Source organism: Lasiodiplodia theobromae (genome assembly GCF_012971845.1).
Source record: "Lasiodiplodia theobromae strain AM2As chromosome Unknown scaffold_51, whole genome shotgun sequence".
NCBI classification, from domain to species: domain Eukaryota; kingdom Fungi; phylum Ascomycota; class Dothideomycetes; order Botryosphaeriales; family Botryosphaeriaceae; genus Lasiodiplodia; species Lasiodiplodia theobromae.
The window spans coordinates 223,228-248,252 of record NW_023336532.1 but is presented as its reverse complement, the minus strand read 5'-3'; the positions used below and the strand labels follow the sequence as shown (position 1 = coordinate 248,252).

General features: G+C 56.1%; 6 protein-coding genes across 6 annotated transcripts; 1 reads left to right on the top strand and 5 right to left on the bottom strand.

Moving 5' to 3' along the window:
• Positions 1-733: 733 nt before the first annotated feature.
• On the bottom strand, positions 734-3,090 carry LTHEOB_11679 (Elmo ced-12 family protein; the record flags this gene model as incomplete). The annotated part of the gene is made up of 4 exons (XM_035508461.1): positions 734-1,260; positions 1,321-1,583; positions 1,642-2,759; positions 2,824-3,090. The coding sequence occupies 4 exons, from the start codon at positions 3,088-3,090 to the stop codon at positions 734-736; spliced, it is 2,175 nt and encodes a 724-aa protein (XP_035365831.1).
• An 832-nt stretch (positions 3,091-3,922) lies between these two features.
• Positions 3,923-5,986, bottom strand: LTHEOB_11678 (Hex2 protein; the record flags this gene model as incomplete). The annotated part of the gene is made up of 2 exons (XM_035508460.1): positions 3,923-4,964; positions 5,283-5,986. 2 exons carry the CDS (start codon positions 5,984-5,986, stop codon positions 3,923-3,925), a joined length of 1,746 nt encoding a protein of 581 aa, XP_035365830.1.
• Positions 5,987-14,519: 8,533 nt separating this feature from the next.
• LTHEOB_11677 (Ribulose-phosphate 3-epimerase) lies at positions 14,520-15,555 on the bottom strand (the record flags this gene model as incomplete). Its single annotated transcript, XM_035508459.1, has 3 exons — positions 14,520-14,780; positions 14,898-15,146; positions 15,313-15,555. 3 exons carry the CDS (start codon positions 15,553-15,555, stop codon positions 14,520-14,522), a joined length of 753 nt encoding a protein of 250 aa, XP_035365829.1.
• Positions 15,556-16,070: 515 nt separating this feature from the next.
• LTHEOB_11676 (uncharacterized protein) lies at positions 16,071-16,412 on the bottom strand (the record flags this gene model as incomplete). Its single annotated transcript, XM_035508458.1, has 1 exon — positions 16,071-16,412. One exon carries the CDS (start codon positions 16,410-16,412, stop codon positions 16,071-16,073), a length of 342 nt encoding a protein of 113 aa, XP_035365828.1.
• An 807-nt stretch (positions 16,413-17,219) lies between these two features.
• On the bottom strand, positions 17,220-17,817 carry LTHEOB_11675 (uncharacterized protein; the record flags this gene model as incomplete). Its single annotated transcript, XM_035508457.1, has 2 exons — positions 17,220-17,582; positions 17,632-17,817. 2 exons carry the CDS (start codon positions 17,815-17,817, stop codon positions 17,220-17,222), a joined length of 549 nt encoding a protein of 182 aa, XP_035365827.1.
• Positions 17,818-19,998: 2,181 nt separating this feature from the next.
• Positions 19,999-22,929, top strand: LTHEOB_11674 (Methyltransferase type 11; the record flags this gene model as incomplete). The annotated part of the gene is made up of 1 exon (XM_035508456.1): positions 19,999-22,929. The coding sequence occupies one exon, from the start codon at positions 19,999-20,001 to the stop codon at positions 22,927-22,929; it is 2,931 nt and encodes a 976-aa protein (XP_035365826.1).
• Positions 22,930-25,025: the final 2,096 nt, after the last annotated feature.

Sequence of the window (25,025 nt, the reverse complement as noted above, 5' to 3'; positions counted from 1 at the left end):
CTTTGATAAGGACACTGGCCTTAGCTCTCTCTTTCCTCCTCACCTCTATTCCGCTTTCCTTTTTTATTCTTCTTCGGTAAGCAAGGAGGAAAGAGAGTAGACTGCGTAGACGTATGTTTCTTTGTGATTTCTTTTTTGCTGCGACGGCTGCGATCGATCCTTATGTAGATGATATCCTCAAGGAAATAGCTTATGGTTTGTCCCTCCTTACTTCATTATACTCTTCGCTCGCTTTTATGGTATGATGTCAAGGTCACCAGGTGTGAGATGAGTGGAGACATACCTAGAAAGAACTCAATAGAAGCTATACTATCTTGCTAATTAAAACGGTTTAAGTGAGAAAGCGCAGCGGCTTCTGAAAGATTGTAATGTTTGTAAATACCGAGCGTAATAATATTAATACAGGGAGAAAAGGATGCATGTATATACGTCCAAAACCGTCCAAAAGTGTGTAGTAAAAAGAGTAGGCCGACCTCTCCTATCGCGCAGGGTATCTTGAACGAACCACAAAAGAAATGGGGAAAAGAAGGGGAAGAGGAAATCCTCCACAAGAACCAGGACACAAGAAAGATCCAAGACGCAAACAACCACCAAGAAACCCCCTCCAAGAATCCAACATATGCCCAACAAGGAGAAATCTCCTACCTGATCCAATCCAAGCAGAATCCAGCCCTAACAATCCAAGCACAAGCAAAACCCCCTACTCCCATCTCGACCCAATACACCCGCGACATCACTCCACCGACCCCTCCAGTCCGCCAATGTCATACCAATAATCCTCATCCAATCCCTCCCTAGTTGGTAACTCCGGCTCGCCAGAGTCCAACTCCTCGAAGCGGACGTTCAGGAGACGGATCTTCAGGCCGTAGCCGCCAACGAGCTGGACGAGCTTGTTGGTGTCGGCTGTAATGGGCTGCTGGTTGAGCAGCATGAGCAGGCCGTCGAGCCACTCGGACGCAAGCGTGTGGCTCTGGGGGTGCAGCGTCAGTAGCACACTTTCCTTGGTGCTAGCGGCCGATGCGATGTCTTTGATGGCGCCGTCCTTGGTGGAGGATGGATTGGAGCGAGAGGAGTGTGAGGTGCTCGGGTGTTGAGAAGAAGAGGTGCCACTGCCGTGCGACTTCTCGTTGGGGTAACCGAAGATAGTGATCTTGGTGCTGGTGCTCGCAGGAAGAGTACGCAGGGTGGAGGCTGAGGAAGCGGTGGAAGGTGTGCTGGCCGAGACGTTGGAGACGACGGAAGAGACTATGGTAAGGTCGACTGAGAAAGGATTGATTAGTTAGGCTGAGACGAAACGGGAACCATACAATATCGACTTACTTTGATTCTGCAGCTGGTCGAGGCGCGGGTCCTGTTCCAGCTTGTTCTCGAAGTCCGCATAGTGCAGATATCGTCGGTTATGTGACAGTCGGACATAGCGCCACGAGGATGGTACCATGCGGTTGAGCGTGTTCTTGGTGACGGGACCACTTTCATCCCTGTATCCCAACGTGTGCGGGAACCATGAACCGGCGAGCAGGCATCTGATTCGTTGCTCCTTAACGAACTGCAGAGCCTCGTGGTTAAGCTCATCTCGAACTTGGCTAATCGGGCACTGGCTGTTAGAGATCGATGATTCAAATGGGGAAGAGCGATACATACCGGAGGTGGTGGCCCCATGCATCCTCGTACGTGAGCTCAAGCAGTTCGATTTGCAGCTCGCGCAGTCTCTTATAGTCAAACTCAGCGAGTTCTTCCTCAACCTCCTGAAGATCCTTCTGACGAGGTGCCTGCCCAATCACCTGTTCAAATAAGATTTGGACCAATTCCTCAACCTTTTGGAAATCCTCCGTCTCAGCACCAGTAGCCTGCCAAAGCCGGAAGAAAGCCTGAAGACCGCTGGTGTGTAGACGAGACCATTGGAGCAGAAGAGGCCTGAATGCACGGTCGAAGTTGGTCCGCGACTCCAGAATGGTGTATCGTTGCTGGTCTTCGTTCTCGCACTTCTCCACCTCGAAGTGGTCGTACAAGATCATAGTCACCGCAATACTGGCACGTGCAATCGGACACCTTTGCTCCGAAGGCTGAATAGACTGCTCCAGAAGAAGCTTCTGATAAGCGTCCTCGTGCTTGCGGACGTAGTCGGTAAGATCCATGAGACCCAGATAGCCCGTGTGATCAAATTCCCAAGACGGCGACTCGCCCTCGAAGCCCAGCCTGCGCCACTTCTCGGGGTGATGCTTTTTGCTGCCTTTGCTGCCCTTGCTCTTGCTCGATGGCGGCCTTTCTGGGTTGCTGGCCAGGTGAAGTCCCTTGAGCGCACGACGGTGCTCCGACTTCTCCAGATCCACCCTGAGCTCCCTCCACTTCCTCAGCAGAACCTTGCTAAGCGACTGGAACTCGAATAGCGGGTGTGCCAAGTCCTGCAGCGCACTGCTCTGCATCAGAACGTAGACGGCCTCTATGACCCCCAGATCTTGCAGCTTCTTGATGAAGGCATGCCATTCAGCTTCCGAGTCGTTCGTGATGGCATCCCTCATGAGCGAGTTGATAAGCTGGAGCGCATTGGCGCAGAGGGCGTGATCGGCCGACGACAGGCGGCTCACGAGCATCTCCAGGAACTGGGGGTACACGGCGACGGCGGGTTTGAGGGCGCGGAAGCCGTAGGTGCCGGGTGGGATCGAGGCGCGTGAGTGCGGGTGCGACACGACGGCAACGAGAATAGACATGGCGCCGCGGAGAATGTTCACAAGCGGCTGGCTCACAACGAGCTCGACGACCTGCATGCGCGATCAGCGGTTGGCTCCTTTCCCCCCTCCCCCGACGGAGCTGGCTGCGGCTTACCCGTTCAATGAGGTCATGGTTGACCTGATCCCAGCCCTGGTCAAGATCCAGCAAACGGGAAAAAGAGGTCAGGGCGTATGCGAGCGTGTTGCCGGTGGCGTTCAAGCAGAGGTAGCGCAGCTTCGGGAGGCCGCCTTCCAGGATGAAGACGTCGGCGAACGATGGGTCGCCGATGACAGACTGCAGCTTGAATACGGCCATCTTGCGAACCGAGTCCTCCTCGGCGCCGAGGCGCTCGACGAGCTCGGGAATGTTGATGTTCTCCATATCGTCTCCTCAAAGAAAAGGTCGGGGGGCGGGCCGGCGGGAAGACACGCGACGTGACGCAGGACAGGGGGGCGGGCGGGTGGTACAGCGGAAGGGCGACAGCAGCAGCTCCAATCAGATCATTGCCGACGGCTGCTGGAATCCGACAGCGGGGCAGCGAGGGCGCGAAGGGCGGAGTTGTGGGTGTCGCGGAGAGAGGTACGAGTCGCGGCCAGGGTGGGATGGGGCGCGTGTTCGGTAGCGGAGATCGTCAGGGCCTTTCCCCACAGCCTGCCAAGCACTCGCAGAACACAGCACGCCCGTTGGACCACCAGCCGACCGCAGAGCCACAGGAAGCTGATCTCACTGCAACATGCGTGTGGCGCGTCAACGCTGTGTCACGGCATTAATCCCACACGCGAACCTGCATCCAAAGACGTGCCTGTACCACCTCGCTTCTCACCGCTATGACGCCACTGTTTCGTCTATGTGATTGTTGTATTCAAGTCTTCCACAAGCTATTTTACCAAGCCCGGTCTATTGAAACACTCTGGTTGGCGACTTGCCAGCCAGACACCTGGTGAAGTTGGCGCATCCCAGAGCAGAGTAAGACACAATGGATCGTTGCAAAATCCCGCTTGTCGTATGTGCCAATTCGCTATGCTCCGTCCACATAGATAGGAAAAAAAAAAGCGATACATGCAAAACTCCCGATTCCCATGTTCCTGTAAGTTTCCTAGATCCTTGAGTGTCTCGTGCAAGCGCAGCGAGGGTGAAATATCCGTGAAACACCGGTACCGGCCCAATGCTATTATGACCATCAGTCAAACTCCTTTTCCGGATAGCCAGTCAATCAACTGCGCCACCCAACGTTCCAAATGACGTGAGCAATGTCTTTCGCCGTGTTCACCGTGTCTACTACTTTGCCAAACAGGCCCGCGGCAACAATGTCGTCCTCGTCCTCTTCGTACGGCATAAACATGCCCGACGGTGTTCGCCTCAGTCCACCCGACTGGCTACTTTCGCCCTCATCGCCATCGTCTTGGCCAAAGCGCTGGTTGAACGAAACGCTACTTCGTTGCCCAGAGAATGTGTTCGACGGCTCCCACGAGTACTCCTCGTCATCGTCGTCATCCTCACCCAGTAGGAAATTACTAGCCGGCCGCGAAGGCCTGAGTGTCTCCTGGGACGGCGAGGGAGAAAGTCGACTCGACCTCCAAAAGCCTAAGGAATGAGTCGGGGGATGGTCGGGAACATCCGGCGAATCGACCCGATATTTTAGCGTCGTATCGGGCAGTTTTTGGATCGTCTTGTTCTCAGCTCCGAAGTTAGTTTTCGAGTTGGTTCGCGATAATCGCCTCGGCTTCGTCCTGATCTCAAGCCCGTCGTCCGACGAGGAATCGTCATCTTCGTTGGTCCAGCTGTCCTCGTCGTAGTCATCATCCGCATCTTTGCACTCAACCGCGATACATTGCTCCACCTTGTCATCAAACCGAATGTGCTTCCTTTCGCCGTCCCCGGGAGTGTGAAGACCAGACGTTGATTGCGAGGTGAAATCCGTAGCTTCTCTACTTGTGCTCTTTGACGGGATTGACGGGGTGGTGACGTAGTCCGAGGTTGAGCGTCCGTAACTTGGCCGGGTGCGAAGCGCTGGAGCACCGCTGCGTTCTGCCTGCACCGCAGCGGCAGCCTGTTTGACGAGTGATGAGTTCGATATCGAACGCTGTAGCATGACTTCCGACATGCTCCGCTTCTTGAGAATCGGCTTTTTGTTGATGAATGAGTTGTTCTTCGAGATCATGTTACTCCCAGCTTCCGAAACGGGATGGGTAAGAGGAGTGTAGGACGATGTTTGCAATGGACCGTACAACCACGTCACGTCGCAATCCTTGAGCCTGAAGGAAAGTTAGCACATCCGTAATCGGTCCGGTGTGTCCGAAAAGGACTGGGCGCTAGATGTGGGGGACGTGCGAGGGCTTTTAGGATGCAAACCCAGCCGTACATGATAGAAGACAAGAATTCGATGCTGCAGTCGCTCAAAGGACTTGCCACGAAGGCAACGCTATTGAACATGCTATCCATTCAAGTGTACATGGATCAAGCTGTTTCGCCCGTTGGAAGGGTGGGTGACAGTTGGACTTGACGTCGGCATCTCTGGGTGTGCCGGAGGATGCTGCTGCTTTGCTCGTTGCAAAGGAGAGACATAGACTTACCAGTTGAGAGTCTCGGGTGACACGGTGCGTAACCGGTACTTCGCTTTCGCCCAGGTCCGCCATGATGCGTTCTCTAGCCGCGATCTTTGGCCGTAGGTCTTGCGGTTGGTGGTGATGTGACGCCATGAGGACCAAATGTCCTCTTCTCTCCAGTCATGCGAAAGATAATCGACATGGCGGGTAGGCTCGGGCTTGATGGCAGAATCGTCTTCGGACACAGGCAGGGGTTCGGGGGTGGAAGATGTGTTTGTCGAAATTATGGAATCGCTGCCGGAGGGTGGTGTGGGGTACGTATCCGCTTTGGAGCTGTTGTCATCGTCCTGACGGCCGTCGATGTCGTACGAGGGGAAGGCAATGGCTTCGTCGTCGTCGTCATCGTTGTTGTCATCGGCGTTGTCGTGCACCTTCGGATCCGACTGCACCTCGGGTACGGCGCGGACCCCGTCGTTAGGGCGGAAGGATTTGATGGACCGGTCACACTCGTTGAGGTTGACAGGTGACGCGATGGACGGCGGAGACGCCACGATGATGGACGGGGTACGGTCGGTGCGTTGGTCCAGGCTGGGGAACTTCGGCTGGCGGGTCGACGGCGGCGAGGTGTAGGTGGGCGAGCCCACCAGCAGGGACGGAGAGGAGCGACGCAGAGGAGCAGGCGAAAAGTACGACTGGCCGTCAGGCAAGTGAGCAGGGAGCACCTCAGCCATGGTCTCAGGGTGGTGAGACGAGTGGGCAGTAGCGACAGTGGCGGGGGCCGTTGTGGCTTTGACGCGAGGACCCGGGCCTTCCAAACCCTCCACCTTCACGCACGCTGTGTCGTGGTTGTTATGAGTCTCTGCCACCCCACATGGACCAGATCGGTTGAACTCCAGGAATTGGGGCGTGGGGGGTGTCGATTGAGGGGCGTGGTGAACCACGGGCGGCTCGGGAGATATAGTGTCGGCTCAGAGGAGGGAACCAAGGGAAGAATCGGCTCTGCCGGCGGGGACACGGCTGGGGCTCTGATGAAGTCGAGGGTCCTCGCACGATAAGCAAGGATGTATGGGATGGTGAAGAGGCAGCTGGGAAGCCCCGGCAGGCACAATGCGGGGAAGGCGAGGACGGAAGGCGGAGTGGTATTTGACGCCCGCAGAGCAGTGCTGGAAGCATCGAGGTAAAATTGCAGCGCTTGGGGCCTGCAGAGTGGAGGCGCTCCAGGTGGAGTTGGCGGGCGTGCGTCGCGGCACGTAGGGCCTGGGCTCAGCGAGGATTCGGCGACGAGGCGGCGCGAAAGAAACTAGCAGGGCGTGGGCGAAAACAGCCAGGATCGGCGCTCCATGCACCGCCGTGGTCACCGTTACCGTTGATGATGCTTCCGCTAAGCCGCGCCAGAGCAAATCAGGCGCGCGCGGGCTGGCAGCAGCGAGGATCATGGCAGATCCAGGTGCGCAGCGCGGCGCTGGGGTTGCGAGTCTCGATCGCTGGAGCCACCGGCTGCGCGAGGCGTGGGCTGCCCGTGCAGCCAAAGCGATCCTCTCCGCCCAACGCCCCCCGCGCTCTGCCAGCAAGGGGCGGTGCGAGCATTATTGCAGCGTGGCGAGCGATAAGGAATGCCGCATCCCTGACGCAGCACGGGGACCGCCGCTAGAGAATGTCGCGGCCGCTTCAGCCCTGCATCTCGCCGTGCTTGCTGGCCGTCCGCGCGCGGATGCGGGGTTTATCGAGATGCTCCGCCTCCGCGATCCTGGCGCCCAATGGCGTGCCGGAGAACCTCAGGCTGCACAAAGAACGTGATTGCCATATCGCCCGCCGATTCGCGCCATGGATGCGCCGCCTGCTGTTGCGAATGCCAGCCCACGGCCATCCCCGGCCCAGGGCGAAGTACCAGTACAATTTCTCCGCAGCGGCGCGAGGGTCTCACTAGAGCGCCCTCCCTGTCCTGAGCCACGATTCGGCGATTAGCAATCGAAACACCGACGCAGGTTCGACGTTCCCTGGCTGCGCGGCGACGGGTATACCATTCCGCCTGAGCTTATCTCATTTGCGCCTGGCTCGACTGCCCGCGCGCGGCCAAGCGTGGGGCGTGAGCCGATGAGTGCATATCTACCGGCGGCGTCTTCATGAAAACGGGCGCGCGTTGCAAACTCTCTCTGGTGTTTGGCATTGATAAGGCGCGCCCGTGCAGCCGCGCTTCCATGGGTGTCCTGGCGGAGCCTCCCAGAATGCTCCGCAGCGTCACAAACACCACTACCACCACCACCCCACACGTTCCTGCCCGTGGTCCCTTGGTCGCACAGCGCTCGAAAGCTTCCGTCCCGCCTCGCTTGTCCTGCCGCAAGCGTGGCCTGCGGCCGCGACGCCCTCCCGCGCCAACGGCCCCCGCTGCTGCCGGCTCAGTTTCCTCGTCTTACGCCCGCCGATGCGACTCTGATGCAAAGCCCGATACACACCCCGTCCTGCCCGTCCGTCCCGTGCGTGGCAGCCAATTGCGACGTTGCACCGGCGCCTTGGATCCGCCTTCCCGCATCGGGCCAGGCTCCGCAGGGGCGTCTATTGTTATTATTGTTATTTCCACGCCGTTGACGATTATGTGGACCCTTTCGCCCTTGGTTGACTCACCCGGCATGATGATGCAACAAAGCTGCCCTCTGAGGTGCGGGCTCCATTGCCTGGGCATGCTCGTCATTGCGCAGGATTTGCCCATGCATGGCATGCAATGCATATAAGCTGCCACAGCCCGCTTTTCCCTCACCAGTTTGGCCATCCGCCGAGCCCACATGAAATGGCCTTTGGACGGGGTCGGCCCGGGGGTAGAGCCGCCTGGACCTGCGATTGAAGGCTTCCGTGCCGCTGAACCTTGGATCGTTGGCCGCAGCAAGGACGGCCGAGATATCATTCTCATGCCGGTGGCAGTCGGCCTTCCGCATCTGTATATGCCGCGCCGATGTGAAGGCTATACTCTCACCCGAGCCGCCCAGCGTCCATGGGACTGATGAGCCTCTGGTCTGCCCGTCCACGACCCGTTGCTTGCTCTCTCTCTCTCTTATTATCTATCCTGCTACAGCGGGCTCCTTTCCTCCATCACGAACATCGTCGTCCTCGGCACGAGCCTTCCTATCTCATCCCCAGCCTCACTTCACCCTCGCCTGCGCCCCGCGGCGATTAACTTTCCAGCCTCGTATCTCCTTACCGAAGATGGACTAGGGCCTCATCCCGACGTTCCGAGAACTGGTTGACTGCTGTGTACGCGTTCAATCCTCTCAGATTTTTAGGCCGAGATGACGATCTGGCACTCGGAGGTGAACAAGTCGTTTCGACACGTCCGCTTCGTGCGAGCTCTACCGCGAGGTCGTGGTCGAGCCTGCCACGGTTGGCGTCATCAGCGCACCTTGCTAAGTACCCCGCCTTTTGTTTGCGGCGCTCAGCTCAGATACGCCCCGCAGCGTCCGGCAGTGACTAGCAGCGCACTGTTTCATATCTCCTGCCTGACTTTCATGAAACACTACCTACGCCTTACGTCAGGTGCCACTGGGCAGATCATTTGACCGCCTTTCAGTCGATCCTTGGTCTTCACGGCGGGTTCAGTCATGAGGACACTCTCTGCTTGGTCGTCCGCCTCACTCCATGCTTCTACATGGCCTTCGGCCCGAGCTTCGCTATTGGCGGCATTGTGCCGGAGATGGTCAAATCTGAGCTGGACTGCCGGCGCATCGCTGCATGACAAACCGCTTGCATGCAGAATTTTCTTCTGCTTCCGCCTCCCCATACTTTCTCCTGGACCAAAGTCTGCGCCGCCAAAGGCCTCGGCCGGGGCAGAGAAGCGCGACCGAGGGCAGTAGGACGGGTCGTCGGTCGCTCCTGCCTTGTCCCGAGGCCCCTTTAGTCGACATTAGCGCTTCCTAAGTTGGTGGTCAAAGTGCAGCCAGCCTTATAGAACACTATGCAGTGTCACGCGTGAAGCCCGGAAACCAAACCGCTGCATGACCGCGCTCACTGCATTGAGTTGTTGTGAGACGATGCGGAGCTAGACTCTTACTCAGAGCAAGGACATGGTTCCCCCCCCTACTTCGAAAGTAAACCCAAATGCGGAGGTGGAAAAGCCTACAAAGAAAGCATCTATCTCACGTTAAAAAGCTACTGCTACAGCGAGACGCGTTTCCTGCCAAAGGCGGCAGTGTTCTGGCCATCTGCCGTGCGGCTGCCAAAAGCTGGACGGGAAGGCGTGCAGATTGCCGCTTCCCATTCACGGCAGGTCTACGGAACGCCTTGCCGCCTTTCCGTCTCACGGGCTGCTCAGCAAACTCTACTGGCAGAGGTTTTTGGCGGCCTCGTGGATATCTGACAGCGCATATACACGCGGCATTCTGCATCCGCAGGTCGGCAACATGAGTGTCTCAGCTTTCTTGCAACCCTGCAGCCGTGCGCCACCTATGACAAAGCTCGATTTCTTCTAACCTCCTCACTTCTCGCAGCGAATGAGCCCCTGGACTTCCACCCTCGCTTGTCTGCCGCTCGCATACTTTTGCTTATCCGCTCTTCGGACCTCATGCGTTCTTGAACCCAAAATTCCAACTCCGCAACCCTCATCAGGCCAATGCGGCATCGCGGATCCTATTTCCTCAAATGCCTTGAAGGATCTTTAGACTTTTCCTGCGCGCACACAACTAGTTCTGCGATGCTACCCGGAGCCCGGACAATTCCAACCAACCTCTAGCTTGACGATCACTGTGGCAATAGGATCGACAGTCGCACAAGATACCGGATGCCTGCAAAGCTCGCGGGAGAATGCCCAAATCACCATGGCAACTACCTCAATGACGGTTCCGGGTTGCAAACCAATGCCAGGGCCAATGCCTAGCAATAACTCTATCCACTGCCTTCGCTTAAGCCTCAAGAATGCAGGATAGTATTGATTTTTGGTCCGTTCCTCCTGGACTTTTGCGGGGGACGTTCAAATATCCCGACCGCTCCATATAGACAGTTTTCCTGGAAGAACGTACAGCAGTAACTGAATGGGCCATACAGTCCTTGGCACTCCTTAGATGCTCTGACCTGTTACTGTGAAAGCCCCGAATTTGTAAGTCAGTTTGCTTTGGTTTGTGTCTGCTTACTTGTGTGTAAAGCTCCCTTGACACTAGTCGATTCCGTATCTCTCGCAATGTTCACTGTTGGAACAGACAGTGAGTAAGCAGAAGACGGAAATGAATATGATGGTATTTCGACTAGCTCGGTAACTTTGGCTTATGCACATCTCGGCTTGAGCAGCAGCCGGGCAGCGTGCGGACTTGTATGTAGTGGCGTGGAGGGCAAGGCTCTGACTCGTTGGCGGATCCTTCGTCACTGGCTTCATCTGCACGAAAAAGGGTCACGCTGAACACCCACCCCGCTTCTTTGCTCACTCACGAGCTTCCCGGATTTCCTCACGCCGATCTCCACGCCTAGACCGCGTGTGAAGGATCCAATCCGCAGCCGAAATCAGACCGGCACCATAAGCACTTCGCATCGAGGCTGAAATTCCGGGGTCACTGTCGCTCTCATGGACAATCTGTAGTGTCACCGAGTCTCCAGATAAGAGGTTTGATGAGGAGAAGAGAGCAGCCAATCAGTCTTCAGCCTAGCCCTTGCCAACCAGACCGTTTGGGGGCATCGAAGCGGGCATTACGCGTGCCTTGGTTGCGTCTCGTCATGACGCTTCAGCGCGGGGTCAGCCACTCATCCCTGCAGGCTCCCAATACACGTCTATAGAGGACGGCCATCTTAGATCTCGACGATCGAATGAAGTCTCCTCGCTTCACAAATCGGCGTTTTAACATCTCAGTACGTCATCACTGCCGCATTAGGCCCATTTGCGATAGTGTCGCTCGAAAAATCCCTGATTACCGGCAGCGGTCCAATGTGCGGTGTTTTGATTTGATTCATTCTGCGCTCGTTCGGCAAATGCAAGCACTGCAGCCGGCTGCAAGCCACAGCCTTTGCCCGACGCTGTGCACCGTCGGTTGCTCCAACGTCTTCTGATGGTTTGTTCTCCACGCGTGGAGCAGGCAACTGGCCAAAACCAGGCAAACCCCATCGAGACTCCGTTTAGAGTCTTCTCCGCCTATAATGCCCTGTAATATATCCCGGTTAACGTCACAGCGACACCTCATCCTACCCAATCCAGCGACAGACACGTCCATGATGCAAGATGCAGACGCGCCGGTCCCACAGGAACTGCGATGCAGGGCGGCATCAACGCATGCTCGGGTCGGCTCTTCGCAGAACAACACAGCATTGCAGGAGCGTCGTCGAAGCGCCACTATCAAGGTCGAATTGACGGCTGGAGGAGGCCGATACAGCAGCGACGAAACGCATAACGCAGAGAAGAGGCTCCTATACATATGTCTCCACAGGCCACAAATGGCGGACCACATACACGAGAAGTTCCAGGCCTCCCCCTTCACGTTTCCTCTCTGTACAGATTGCCCTCAGAGGGAGGACACAGCAACGAACAACAAAGCTGCAGATAAGCTCGTGTCTGACGCACATTGCATATCAGGGATTCCCACTTTACCTCATGCGAACCCTTGGCCCATTGGCTAGTGGGTACTGATGCGACCAACGACGCGTACGTCGACCGCGGCGGAAAGCGATGATTCGCTACCCGAAAAAGAAAAGGCGCCCGCCGACGTTGATTCTTCAAGCAGCCCTAATAGACCTTTGCCCCATCTTTGTCGGCGGTTGTGGCATCAATTTTGCAGAGAAGCACGGTGCCCCCCGGCCCGCTCAATCATGCCCAGCCACCTTCCACATCCCGGACACCCGACCGCTTGGTTCGTCCGACCTCCCACCCGCCCCATGTCGGCCCAATCAGGCCTTGCACACCAACAATGAACAGACTTACTCATCACAAATCACATCCACTCTTGACGTCTGGCGTCGCGGCGGCGCTAGGTCCGAGACGATGCCCTGTGGCGACTCGATTCGCTGCTCTTGTTCTCGCGCAATCCACACCCTTTCGCACTTCAATGCCCGTCTCTCTTAGCTATATGGTGATCTCGCTGTGATCTCCCTCGGATTTGCTCGCCTGCTGCTCTAGAACGGAAGAAGCGGCCACGGCGGGATCGGCGGCTCATGTGTGGACGGACGATCTGGTTGATGATCTACTTCTCTGTTCTTGGCAGATTCCTCTGCGTGGAAGGCGACCGGGGGGTTGCTTCATAACATATTCCCGGGTTTGCCGCAGAAAAGAAAACAGAGAGAAATCAATCTCTGCCACCATTTATTTTGCTGCGCATGGCGCCGCATGATTGATGAGCGGCTGCAGCAAACGGTCCACCATTTGTTCCTGCAGTACAGACACCAAGGTACAGGAAACGTCTCTTCATTTCAGTCGGACACATGGCGCGTAATAAGAAGTACAGTGGGGCGCATGGCTGCATGGCTGCATGTGCCTTCGTCGCCTCCACCCACCGGGGCAGAATTGCGGCCCAGAAAACGGCCAGGCAGAGCGAAATTATTCATAGTGGACTGACGGGGCCTACCGAAACAGCAAAAAAAGGGAGAAATTTTGATCCTGTCATGCGCCTGTGGATGTGGATGAGCATGGAGCCGAGCAGGAATCAGGCAAAGTCTGGACTGTTCGGCCCGTCGTCGTCAGCCAATACCCGGTGTTGTTCTTGCTAATGGTTCATCAATCCGGGGATCTGGTGGCAAGGGGTCCTTTTCTCTCGTCAGTCTCGAGGACTCTCGAACGCCCACGGCACGGCGCGGCGCGGCGCACACGCGGGGGGGCCGCCTCCGGCTCGGCTCGGCTCGGCATCTGTCGTGACAACCTGTTGTTCTACAGCATGTGCGGATGGGGATATCTCGGTAGCGACATATATGCGGTTAAGTACTATACATTCTCTTTTTTTTTTTCTTTTCTATTGCCATACGGCGGGTTCGTATACGCGGGACGGAGCCGCGCACGCCGCGGCTGGCGGAACCATCTTTTCTTGGTTTCTTGCACATCGGAATAAATTCCCCGGCATGCACCGCGCTCGTTAGGGATGACGCAAGGCAATGCAAAGACTTTCCAGGGTTGGCGTTTCTGGGGCAGGGTGGCGCGGGGGGGGGGGCGGCTGGACGGAAGGGCTTGGTGGTTCGATAACCTTGGGGTTGTATGCTTTTCCGGCCGGGGAAACGGCAGATCCGGGGTCACTCTATGAGATCACTTCCACTCGCCCTCGGCACTTGCTTCCCTACTCTTGTGTCACGTATGTGGCGCGACGATGAGCTGATAGTGAAATGAGGAATTGACTTTGGTCGTGGCGTCGATCGCCCTTCTTTGCGGGTGAAGTCGGGTGTGTCCTGCGGTTCCGATACCTTACACATGAAAGACTAGAGATCGAGATGAGACGTACCTTCAGTCTCCGATAGCGGCACGCCAGACCAAACTTTTTGTCCGTGAGGGTGCCAGGCTAAGTTGGCAAGTGTTTGGGGGTTGTATCAAGGATGTCAAATCAGTGTTGTTATCTACACCTTCAAACCCGGCTCTGATCATTAACTCGCATCTTTGGGTTCACCTTCGTGTTTCAGTAAGTAGAGGTTCGCCGCATTGTGAGAGTAAAAGGTCTCAAATATCCTATTGCGCCATTGCCGTCCACGGTCAGTCTACCCAGAGACTACTTTGGCCTCCCACTCTGCTGGCATACTTACTGTTCCTCTGCCAAAGCACATCGCTTCCGCTCAAATTTGCCTAGATTTGTGCAATTTCCATTGGAGAGTGCTTCTTACCCGGTAGCTGAAAGGGCTTTGCGAGCTCATAGAATATCCAAGTGGAAACTCTCATATCGAATGCTTGCTGGCTGCGCATTTCCTGGTGTCTACGATACTTTGAATTGGTCCAAGTTCACCTTAGACTCGTCCTCTGCGTCTCCAAACCCCGTTCTCTCAAGGCCGTACCACACGGCATAAACAACTCGGTTTTGGCTCTCCGTTAAAGAAATACCATTGCTGTGTAGTCTGGTCAGTCAACTTGATCTCGCCGTCCCTCTATGTACCTTTCAAGTATCCCAATGGTGTCTTTTTACGGTTCTCAGAAAGGTTCTTCATACTTTTGCGTTGCCTCTGAGTCTTCCAGAAGACCAAAAGTCACTCTCTCCGAAATACATCACCTTCAAGTCCTCAACCCAACGCATCCATCTTCCCACAGCGGAAAACGCCAGCTCCAATTACGCCCAAACACAACGTTCCGCAACCATCACGTACTCACAGCTTTCCGGCAGCGAAATCACCAGGAAGTCACTTTCTTCTGCTGTTCACCTCCTCCCGGAGCCTAGCAATAACCTGGCCGGGATCAGCGGCGCCAAAGACGGCGCTACCGGCGACAATGACGTTGGCACCGGCGTCGGCGGCGGGGGCGATCGTCTTCTCCGAAAGGCCGCCGTCAACCTCAATGGGCAAGTTCGGGTAGCGCTCGCGCAGGGCCGTGACCTTGGGCAGCTGGTCGGGCATGAAAGACTGGCCGCCGAAGCCGGGCTCGACAGTCATGACGAGGACCATCTGTAGCCAGAAATATCAGCCTCGAAATTCCAAAACTCTGACGATCGCATTCGAATTTCTCTCCTCTCTTTCTGTACGCGAAAAAAGAAAGGGGGCCGTGGGGGCCATAAAACTCACATCCGGCACCTCTTCCTTCACCGGGTTCTCAAGGATCTCCCACAGCACATCGACGGGTGTCTTGGGCTTGATGGCGATGCCAGCCTGCAGCCCTTGCTCGTGGATGTAGCGGATCAGCTCCTTCGGGCTCGTCTTGGCGTCGCTCGTGCCAGCAGGCGAGTCGGCGGCGGTCGAGTTGACGGCGGCCTCGTAGTGGAAGCAGTACAGGTTGCAGCCCGCGGCCTTGAAGTCCTTGACCCATCGCTTGGGCTGAATTACGCGCAGACCCGTTAGCAATCTCCTTTACAAAATTTCCGCCCAAATCTATGTTCGCCCCGCCGCATCGTGCTCTTCTCCCCACTCTCCCCACACACCCGCAAGAAATGCAATTCTGCCTTCCCCTCGAGAGGATTAATCATGAGAGAAGTAAACGCACCTCGGCGATCATCATGTGGCAGTCGAAGGTGCCGCGGCCGTAGGCCTCCTTGGGCGGGTCGACGTGCTTGCGAATCTTGGTGACGACGGGGGCGCCGAAGGTCATGTTGGGCACAAAGTGGCCGTCCATGATGTCAACGTGCAGCCAGTCGGCGCCTTGGGCCATCGTGTCGGCGCACGCCTGGCCGAGCGCGGCAAAGTCGGCCGACAGAATCGAGGGCGCTATTATCGCGGGAGGGGACATTGTTGCTCGTTTGTTCGGGAGGCTCGGGAGTGCCGGATAGAAGCGATTGGAGAGTCTTGGAAGCGATTCGATGTGGTCGAGCGGTGAGACTTGGAGTGAGAGTTGGGAGGTGGATCGTGGTGTTGAGGATAGTTTAGGGTTTGCAGTGACGTCGGAGGGGCTTGGTGGGGCAGCCTCGGAGCTCTCGGGGATCACGCCGTCATGCTCATCCTCAGCCTTTCTTTTTGCCTAAACACGTCCATTTTGGAAGCATGTCTTGTAATTCCTATCAAGAATCTCAATGCTAAAAGTAACATGAAGGCCAATCCCTCCATTCCATTCCTCCGTTACCCATTCGTAGCGTTTCAGCTTTTTTTTTTTTTTTGGGCCAGATACCTTTCCCCGATGAAGCTCTCTGAACCTTCAGCATTAGCGACCTCGTCCTCTTGAAAGCAGCAAGTTGGAGTGACCCTCCGCGTCGGCCAATCCACAGTACAACGCCACAAGCACCGCATCCCTCGTCTTCCGCGGCCCGCCTACTGCTTCTCCCCGACGACCTTGTCCCTCAGGTTCCTAATCAATCGTACATCGGGTACGACGCTCCTCTTCAGCTTGCTAGCTGCATCCTCGTCCCACTTCAAGCACCTCGCGAGATGCACCAGTGAGCTGATCTCCTTCTCGTCGATCAGGTCGAACGGTATCATGTTCGGGTGACGCGCCGCCATCTCGTTCACCAGCTCACTCATCGTTTGGTAGTACTCCATCCTATCGTTCAGCACCTCCATCGCATCGTGCAGGTTCACCAAGAGTGCGGGAAACTCGTGCGGAAGGTAGAGTCGCGTTTGAGAGGGGGCGTTGTGAGGCGATAGGAACGTCATGAGCTTGATGTACCTCTGCTTTCGGCCGAAGCCGTGACTTGTTAGCTAATGCGAGGCAAAACTTGAGGGGAGAGCTTGCCATCATGGTCTTCTCTGCAGTCTCTCGGCCTTGAAGTTCGCCCTCGGCTCGGAGCGCCGCCTCAATCTCTGCCACTTCCTTTTGCTTCTGCTCGAGCAGCTCTTCGAGCTCACGCTTTCGGGATGTTGCCATGAGTGAGGTGTTTGTTTGGAGTGAGTGTCGGTGTGAGGGTAAAGGGTCAAAATGTCCAGTTGAAGAAGGCGCTTTTATACCTTGGGGGAAACAAGCAGCGTGACTGCCGCGTGAAGCAAGTGCCACCCCTTGTCACAGAAATCTTGCTTCAACTCGAATTTTCTTCACCGAAACTGATACTGGTATTTTCTGTTGAGCAAACGTGAAATATGGGATCAATAGTCGCGATAATCCATTTGTACGAGTCCTGTATACAATCGCCCTACCGCCACTTTCTCACGTCTAGTCAGTCACATCCCCAAGACCGTAAATGTTTTATTTGTTCTCATGTTTGATCTCCAGTATAATCTGAAATCCTATGTTCCTCCATGTCCATAGGTGAAATAGAGTATAATCTTCATTTTCGCCCACGCCCCCTTCGCAGTACTGTAGATGCAGTCAACCTGAAATCTCGTGCAGGTGGCATGCATGTCTCTCCTTTTTTTTTCGACCTCATCAATGGAAGTCCGTTTCTTTCCTGAAGAAGTCTTTATGAATCGTAGTAGCACCGTACGTTGTATCCTTGTTGAGAAATAGCTGGAGCGAGAGACATTCTCTCATTCTTGGTCTCGCATGCTCTTCTTCATCATCTGGATGCTCTTGCTGATCCTCTGGAGCTCGGGTACCACGCTCGTATTTTGTTGCTTCCGGTCCGCCTGAATGCGACTCTCAAGGCATGCCAGCATATCCAGTTGTTCCTCAGTAAATAGGTGCACAGGAATCGGTCCTTTGTGTTCATATGCCTCAGCGATGAGTTCCTCGACGTCTGTTTTCAAAAGTTCGTAGCAGTCAAGCCTGTCCTTGTTTTCCTTCATGGTCTCCTTCATGCTACAAACAGCAGAGACCAGCTGCGACTGTAGATACGCTGACGTTTTTGCGCCACCAGGAAGGCATTCTTCCGCCAGGTACTGGTCGTACTTCTACACTAAATGTCAGTGAAAGGCTACATCATTCCCAAAGCACTCTCACCCTCTTCTTCTGACGATTTGCAGCACCCTCACGCTTAATCTGCTCATTAAGCTTCTCACTCTCCTTCTCAAGATTGTCGAGCTCTTGAAGCTTCTTCTCAGCGTCCCTCATAAGCGCAAGGGACTCTTCTTTAAGCCGGGCACGTCGTGCAAGCAAAGCTAACGGCATAGCCTCCGTCGGGTCCATGGTGGGTGATGGAAGAGTCACGTGTAATGTGGGATGGAATGTTGTACCTTAGTCGTGAAGTACTTTATGCTGCTGTAGCATGGAAGCATATGTTGAAGGGAAGGCGCGGCCCGCACGAAACGGCAGGTGCACACGAACGGCAGCTGCGCACTCTCATGACGAAAACCTAGTCCTCGTAAATAGGTGAAGTTACGTGCTAGTGGGCCAGATATCCCCGCTCCGGGAACGACAAAGTGGCAAGTGCATAAAGTGCTCTTTCGGAATTAGATTGTCCAAGATGACAAGGAATATTTGTATCTATCGAAATATCAAGCGGATTCCATGATATTCGCCTCTCTCCGGTTGTTATTTGCTGTTTGTTAGCTACGGGCGCGTATGTTCTACGCTGCCTCACAGATAGCTTACGGATCATTCTGCGCATTCACCAGTACCTATGAAGTCTTTCGTATGCAGGACATGAACCCCGTCTTTTGATGCCGAAGTGATGACATGTCCCGTATGACAAGTCTGTTGCACTGCCTGTCAACTACATAACCAGTCGCGGCGCATGTCTTCCGGCAGATGAGTACAGATGTAGATGTGTGATTTAAGAGGCACACGACAGAGTTCTCACGGGGATTTCAAATGCCTATGCAGCCGGTGTATATCATGTTTTGTGGAGCACGCTTGAGCGAGATGGTTTTTTTTTTAAAAAAAAAATAACTTTAAACAATCTTATAGGCCGTAGAATCGTGCATATCGTTGGCTCGCCAGATGTGGAATGGTGAGAGGCAGACGTGCCTCTGTTGGGCACAATGTTGGATGGTGATACTTCATATGCAGCTGTCAAACTTGGACGCGCGTTGCAATACCATCACTTCTAGACAATGTTAGCCTTGGCGGAAAGTGCCGAGTGAGTCATGTTGCTATTGGTAGAGCGTGAGGCAAAGTAGGAGGCAATGGTATAGCCAAGAGAGATAGGCGGGCAATTCCGGTTTGACCAGGTATGGTGTTGGGCCAATGATGGGCTGCAATCTTGGAGCTATATAAGGCAACGGAGTGACACAAAACAGAAAGGAAACAGTTCAGTTACAGGCAATGATGATCTGTAGATTTCATGCGTTTCCTGCTTTGCCGCTCTTGGCCGTGGTTGATGGTGGTGTGGTGGCAGCCCACATGGAATGCGCGCGCTTGTACCGAGTACTTCGTTGGACGGATTCGACTGTGCCATATACACCGCCACCGGAGATGACGCTGCCAGATCCGCGGTCTCCGAATATTGATGGAGACCGGTGAGGACAAGCGCCGTCCCAACAACAGATCTAAGTTTCGGCACCTCTTCGAAGCCCAATCAAGCGCGGAGTGAAGCATGAGCTGCAGATTGCCGGAGACACGGTTGATAAGTTTCCAAGCTCGCGGAAAAACGAGAATGAAACGCGAGGGAAGCTGGGGAAGAGATGCAGTGGAGCAAGCGAAGCGTGTTGACGGCAACGTGTTCGCGCTGAGGAGGAAGCGCGCAACCCCGCGCTGTATCGTGTCATTGCAGCAACGGCGCATGCGAACAATATACACACGCGCCCGAATTGGCTGTTGCGATGCACGACCGAGGCAGCCGGCTTGTTTAAGGACGGCGCGACAAGGCAGCGTTGTCGTGTCGCTGCGAGCCGGGGCCCCACTCCAGGGCCCAAAATAACACCCGCCCAGCACGGGCCGCGGGCGCTTACAGCAGCTGCCATCCAATCGTCGACCCCGACCACTCACCCATCTGCGCACTGACTGGCCCGCTCATCTCCACCCCAGCCAACCGCCGGCCGCCCTGGCACGACGCACACGTCGTGCCACTGTGACCGCGCCCAACCGCCACAAGAGCCTCTTCTCTTGCCGCTGGTCCTCCACTGCTCCACGGCGCCTGCAAACATCACACCCCTGCAGCCAATACGCCACTGACCGCCGCTCGCTCACGGGCCACAAGTCGCTTGCTCTTAAGCTACACTGTGCCGCATCGCGCCTAAATGGTCCATCCCATTCTCCACGCATGTCGACCATCGTCACGCGTTGACTTTTGCTTTTTTGTTCTTCTTTCTTTGTCTCTTGCGCTTCCGTTGACCGGAGCCTCACGCATTGCTATCCGTTGATCGGACCGGGTTATTGCCCAACTAATAATTCCATTTTTTTGGTACTCGAAACGCTTCAGCCTACACCATGGAGAGCTACTACCTGCCCGCCACCACCTACTGCCCGCCGGCCGATTCGCGTCTCGTCTCTCCGCTGGACCGGAGAGCAACCATTAATACCATAATCGAGGAATCCCCGCAGATCCCCCACATCTACCAGGATTACTTCTCCCAGAACCTTTCTCACCAGTGGGCCCAGTATACTGGCAGGGCCTCCGTTGCCTCGCCCTCGTACCAGTCGCCTGCCTACAGCGAAGACTTCCCTACTCCGAAGGCCTCGCTCCAGAACCCCCAGCCCGCCCAAGCCCAGACCGAGGAGAACTGGCCGCTCGCCCGCTCGCGCAACGACCCCGACTTCGACGAGCTGTACGACATGACCGACGACGATACTGAGGAGGTTCCGCTCAAGTGCTCCAACTCGGTCAAGAAGTCCAGTACCAACAACAGCGCAAGGTCCAGCCGCAACAGCTATCCTTCGATTGTCATTCCGTCACCATCCCACTGGCCGACTATCGAAAAGCTCCAGAAAAGTGCAGTTTCGCCCGCCCCTGTCCCAGCTTTGACTCCTGCTCAGAACGTTCTCAACATGCTAGCCGCCCGCAAACTCAACGACCCCGCAACCAGTGCTGAGCCGTCCCTGGACGGCAGCTTGTCGTCGGAAGAGCTGGAGCACCTGAGCTGTCCCTCGACCCCGGACCAGCAAGCCCAGAAGGAAAGGGAGTGGTCGGGCTCTGTGCAACTCAACCCTGCTGCCATGGAGACGCTGCACCACATTTCTCGTGATGATGACACTGAGACCCGTGACCAGCTGCTCCATGTCTCCGAGGAAGAGATGACCCAAGTCGTCGGAGGTGACCGCCTGACCGCCCCCGTCCAGAGAATCTTCACCAACGACCTCACAACGACCCCCTCGGACCTCAGAGCTGATGAGGACGAATTCTCTGCCCTGACCATCCCGTCGCCCGGCGGTTTCTTCTCTTCTCTGCAGGGCTCTGCCCGCCACACCTGGAGCCTTCCTCCCCCGCAGAAGCGCGATGAGACTCCGTCGACATCCGTCGCTGAGAACTTCTACGGCGTGCCTTGGAGGGAACGCCCGGACAACGTTGTTGAGCACGTTGTCGAAGTTCCCGCCAACTTTGGCGCCGCAGAGCAAACCCCAACTGCTCTCGACGGCTTCCTGTCTCCCGTTGGAGAGATTATGGAGATCCAGCCAAGCGCAACAAAGTTCGAGTACAACGAAAACTATGCTCAGGAACTCGAGCAGCTTGCCGGCAAGAACCTCAGCCGCACCAGCCTCTGGATCACTGCTCAGGAGAACTGGCTGGAGGGCATGCTCAGCCCCATCAGCCCCGTTGCTCATGAGAGAAGAAACTCCATTATCGACATCGGCTCCCCGTCGAAGAAGTCTGTCCGCTTTGTTGACCTTGTTGTCCCCAAGACGCCTAAGACGCCTAACGAGACTCTGACCAAGGATACCACCTTTTTCGAGGCACTTGAGTTTCTCAGGGAGACTACTGGCAAGTTCGATGCCTTCATCCACCGTCTTACCCGTGCCGAGGCTGTGCACCTGCAGCGTCGCTGCGCACCAAAAAGGCACAACAACCTGCTCCTCGGTAGGTACGAGCTGTGCGGCTACTCTAAGATCCCTTCAACACGCCCGGTGTCTCTCTTCTACACGGATGACCCCAACGAGCACAAGGAGCAGATCGCCAAGGCCCAGAAGGAGCAGCAGGTTCTTGAGCTCGTGCGACCGGCCTTCTGGGCTCTCGAGGCCTCACGACTGCTCCACGGTGGTCGTCTCATCACCAGCCCCGCCTACAAGATTCTCGCCCACTCCCGGGATGAGGGTGCTACTCGCGTTCTTGACCTGGGCGGCCAGGCAGTCTGCGACTGGGCATGGCAAGTCGCTCTGGACTTCCCCATGACTTCCGTCTTCACCGTCTCCACCAAGACCGAGGAACCCGTTAAGCTTGACGGTGATGAGAAGCGCGACATCGAGGGCCCGCCGAACCACCGCCACAAGGTTGTGCCCAACTACTGGACGCTGCCCTTTCCCAACGGCCACTTCGACGTCGTTTCCGCCCGCAACCTCTACGCACTCCTCAAGACTACCAAGCCCGTCCCCAGCCCAGGACAGCTCGCTGGCGGTAACTCTACTTCCTGCCTCGACGAGTATGATCTTTGCCTGAAGGAGTGCATGCGTATTCTCAAGCCAGGTGGCTACCTGGAGTTCTCGCTCCTTGACGCCGATGTCATGCGCGCCGCGGCGGGCTCGCACACGCAGAAGGTCTCAGTCGAATTCTCTTTCAACCTTCGCACCCGCGGCTATGACGCGCAGCCCACCAAGTCTTTCCTGCCCCGCCTCGCACGCGCCGGCTTCGCCGCCAAGGACGTCAGGCGCGCGTGGACGACCACTCCTTTGCCTCGCACTGGCGCCAAGTGGAGCGAGACGCTGAACGTCGGCGCTGACGAGGCCCTCGCGAAGAGCAAGCACCCGGACGTGCTGAACTCGCCGCGTGGCTCCATCTCGGCCCACAGCCCGCATAGCGAGAAGGTCATCGGCCCGAACGGCGAGGTTGAGCCCTTCTCCCCGACTTCGTTCTTCTTCCCTCGCCGTCATCAGCACAAGCGCGCGGACTCGCTGATGGACGCCATCGTCAACGGTACCACGACCACCAGCGGGCCCACCATCACCGTGCCCCCCACGCCGCCGCCGAAGGACATCGACGAGGGCAGCAGCAACCAGCAGCAACAGCAGGGCTCGACCAAGGACGCCCGTGAGGTTGCCGGCCTCATCGGCGCTCGCGCGTGGGAGAAGTGGCTCGTCAAGCTGCAGGCGGAGATGGGCAAGGAGGACGAGGGACGTCTCGGCGAGGGTATCACGCAGGCGCTGGAGGAGGGTGCGAGGGATGGATGTGCGTGGAGAGGCTTGGAGGGATGGGCGAGGAAGGGATTTTAAGAATATCCTTCCAACCTCATTTGACGATGCGATGATGATGTTGATGATGATGGGACGACGGTAAATGGGCACGGTTCGGGTTCCTGGATATGTGTATACGAACAAACGAGAGAAGACGGAGGGATGTAATTCTGGGAAAGGGGGGGATTTTTGGATTTCTTCGATATGAGAGAAAGAAAAAGGAGTTTTATGGAGCGCATCTTCCTCAAGCCTTATACCTTGTGCGTTCGGTTTTTTTCTCCTTTCTCTTTTCCCTTCTACGAATAAAGGCTGGCGTCCTTGAAGAAGGCTTTAATTCTTTTTTTTTGTTCGCAGACTGGTATAGCTAAGAACAGCCCGCCCTCTCGATGGTAGTGGAGCGGTGGAGCTAGACAAAGAATGTGATCGGTTTGCGGGTGCCTGGTCTTTGCGTGTGTACCGTCGTGCTGTGGCGTGACTTGTGGTGGATATGGTATGGGCGTACAGCGTCGATGGTCTGTGCAGCGACGAGGATGCTTGTTTAGCGTGCTCAGCAACTAGTCAATTAGCCAGGCAATAGCGGCGGGGTAGTGTATTCATTTACTATTCACTAATCCTTTTGCCTCCTCTATGAGCAGTATGGCAAACCCACGCGATGACAAGTTGAGTGCTTGTGAGTGAGTCAATGGTGTGGCTGGCACGAAATCTATGTAGATTGGGCAATGGGCTCCCCCGCCTGACGGTGTTCTGATTTCGTGGTTGACGGGGCGCACTTTCCCACACGTGTTTTCTGTTGCATACTAGTGTCACCAGACGACAAAAGGTTGGCGCGGAGACGCTGATATGATTTCATACATAGTGGGAAAAAGTGGGGCCCGGCATTGAATGCTGGGGCATTATTGTACTCCCGTGCGACGTCGGCTCATGCAGGCAGAAAAAGGACATGGCGCCCGCGTTGTTTTCCGTACCTTGCAGGTTTGTAATTACCTGCACGAATAGTACCTGCATCGCGTTTCTGAAACGCGGCGACAGACGCAAAAGCGTGAGGCGGGACCGAAGAGTGTAGGCATCTAAGGAGGGCCGTCTACGATCGGTAGAAGAAAGCCATTGGCTTGGTGCGGCGGCGGCTAGACGTCGGTGGATGGTCCGGTCGCGTCCTCAGACCCTTAGGCAGGCCGCAGCACTGTCTCGATGCGGCCATGCAATACGTCAAATCGAATGGGCCGGAGACACAGCAGAGCCGCCAACCCTTGGCCCTCAGGCGCCGAGCGGCCGTTTCGGGCAATGGCAATCGACGGCCAGTCTCAGATCAGGCGGCCCATGGGGTCCATGACGCCGGGGGGCGGCACGCACGCGCATGTGCGAACCATTGTCGAGATGCTCACCTTCTCCCCACTTTTCCAGAACGTTAGGCCGGTCCCCTGGGGGTGGCTGTGGCCTCATCATTACTCCAAACAACCGCGCTGGAGAAACGACGATCGCCGCCGTCAGGGGGATCTTCTCTCTTGCCGGCCGGGAGGTCGAGATTGCGAATGGTTAGCTGATCAGCAGTAAGGCACGTCTGCGGTGGCCGGCTGATTGGCCTGCGAACCTCTCTCTTTTGGCTGCGAGAGACATGCACTATTGCAGGGATGGCGGCGGCTGCTGTTTGACGATCGCCAAAGCCGCCGCTTGCTGCTTCCTCTCCGGCCGTGCCTGCGTTTTGGGTGTGCACCACTTTCCCGCGCGCGACCTAACCATGGCCCTGTTTAGCACGCGCACTGGTGCCGCCCTAGGTGACGTCTTCCCGTCATGCTGTATATTTCCCCTCCCCGTCCGTTTCGTCTTGCGCCTGCGCTGCCCGCAAGCCCTTCACTCTGCTTCTCCTTCTTCTTCTTCTTCTTCACGCCTGCGTGGCTCCAATTCCACCGACTTCCACTGTCTTGGGTCAGACCAGAAAAAGCCTCACACACCTTCTTTGACGTACTACAAGATCCAATACTTCTCCTGACAATCACCCACACCACTACCACAAACCGCCCGCCGAACCCTTCACCGACCAGCCAGTTCACACTTAAAAGACTGCCGCGCCTGTGCTACGAATTCTTTACGTTCATATTCCGACCTCTGCATCCACCACTGCCAACCAAGCCCGACTC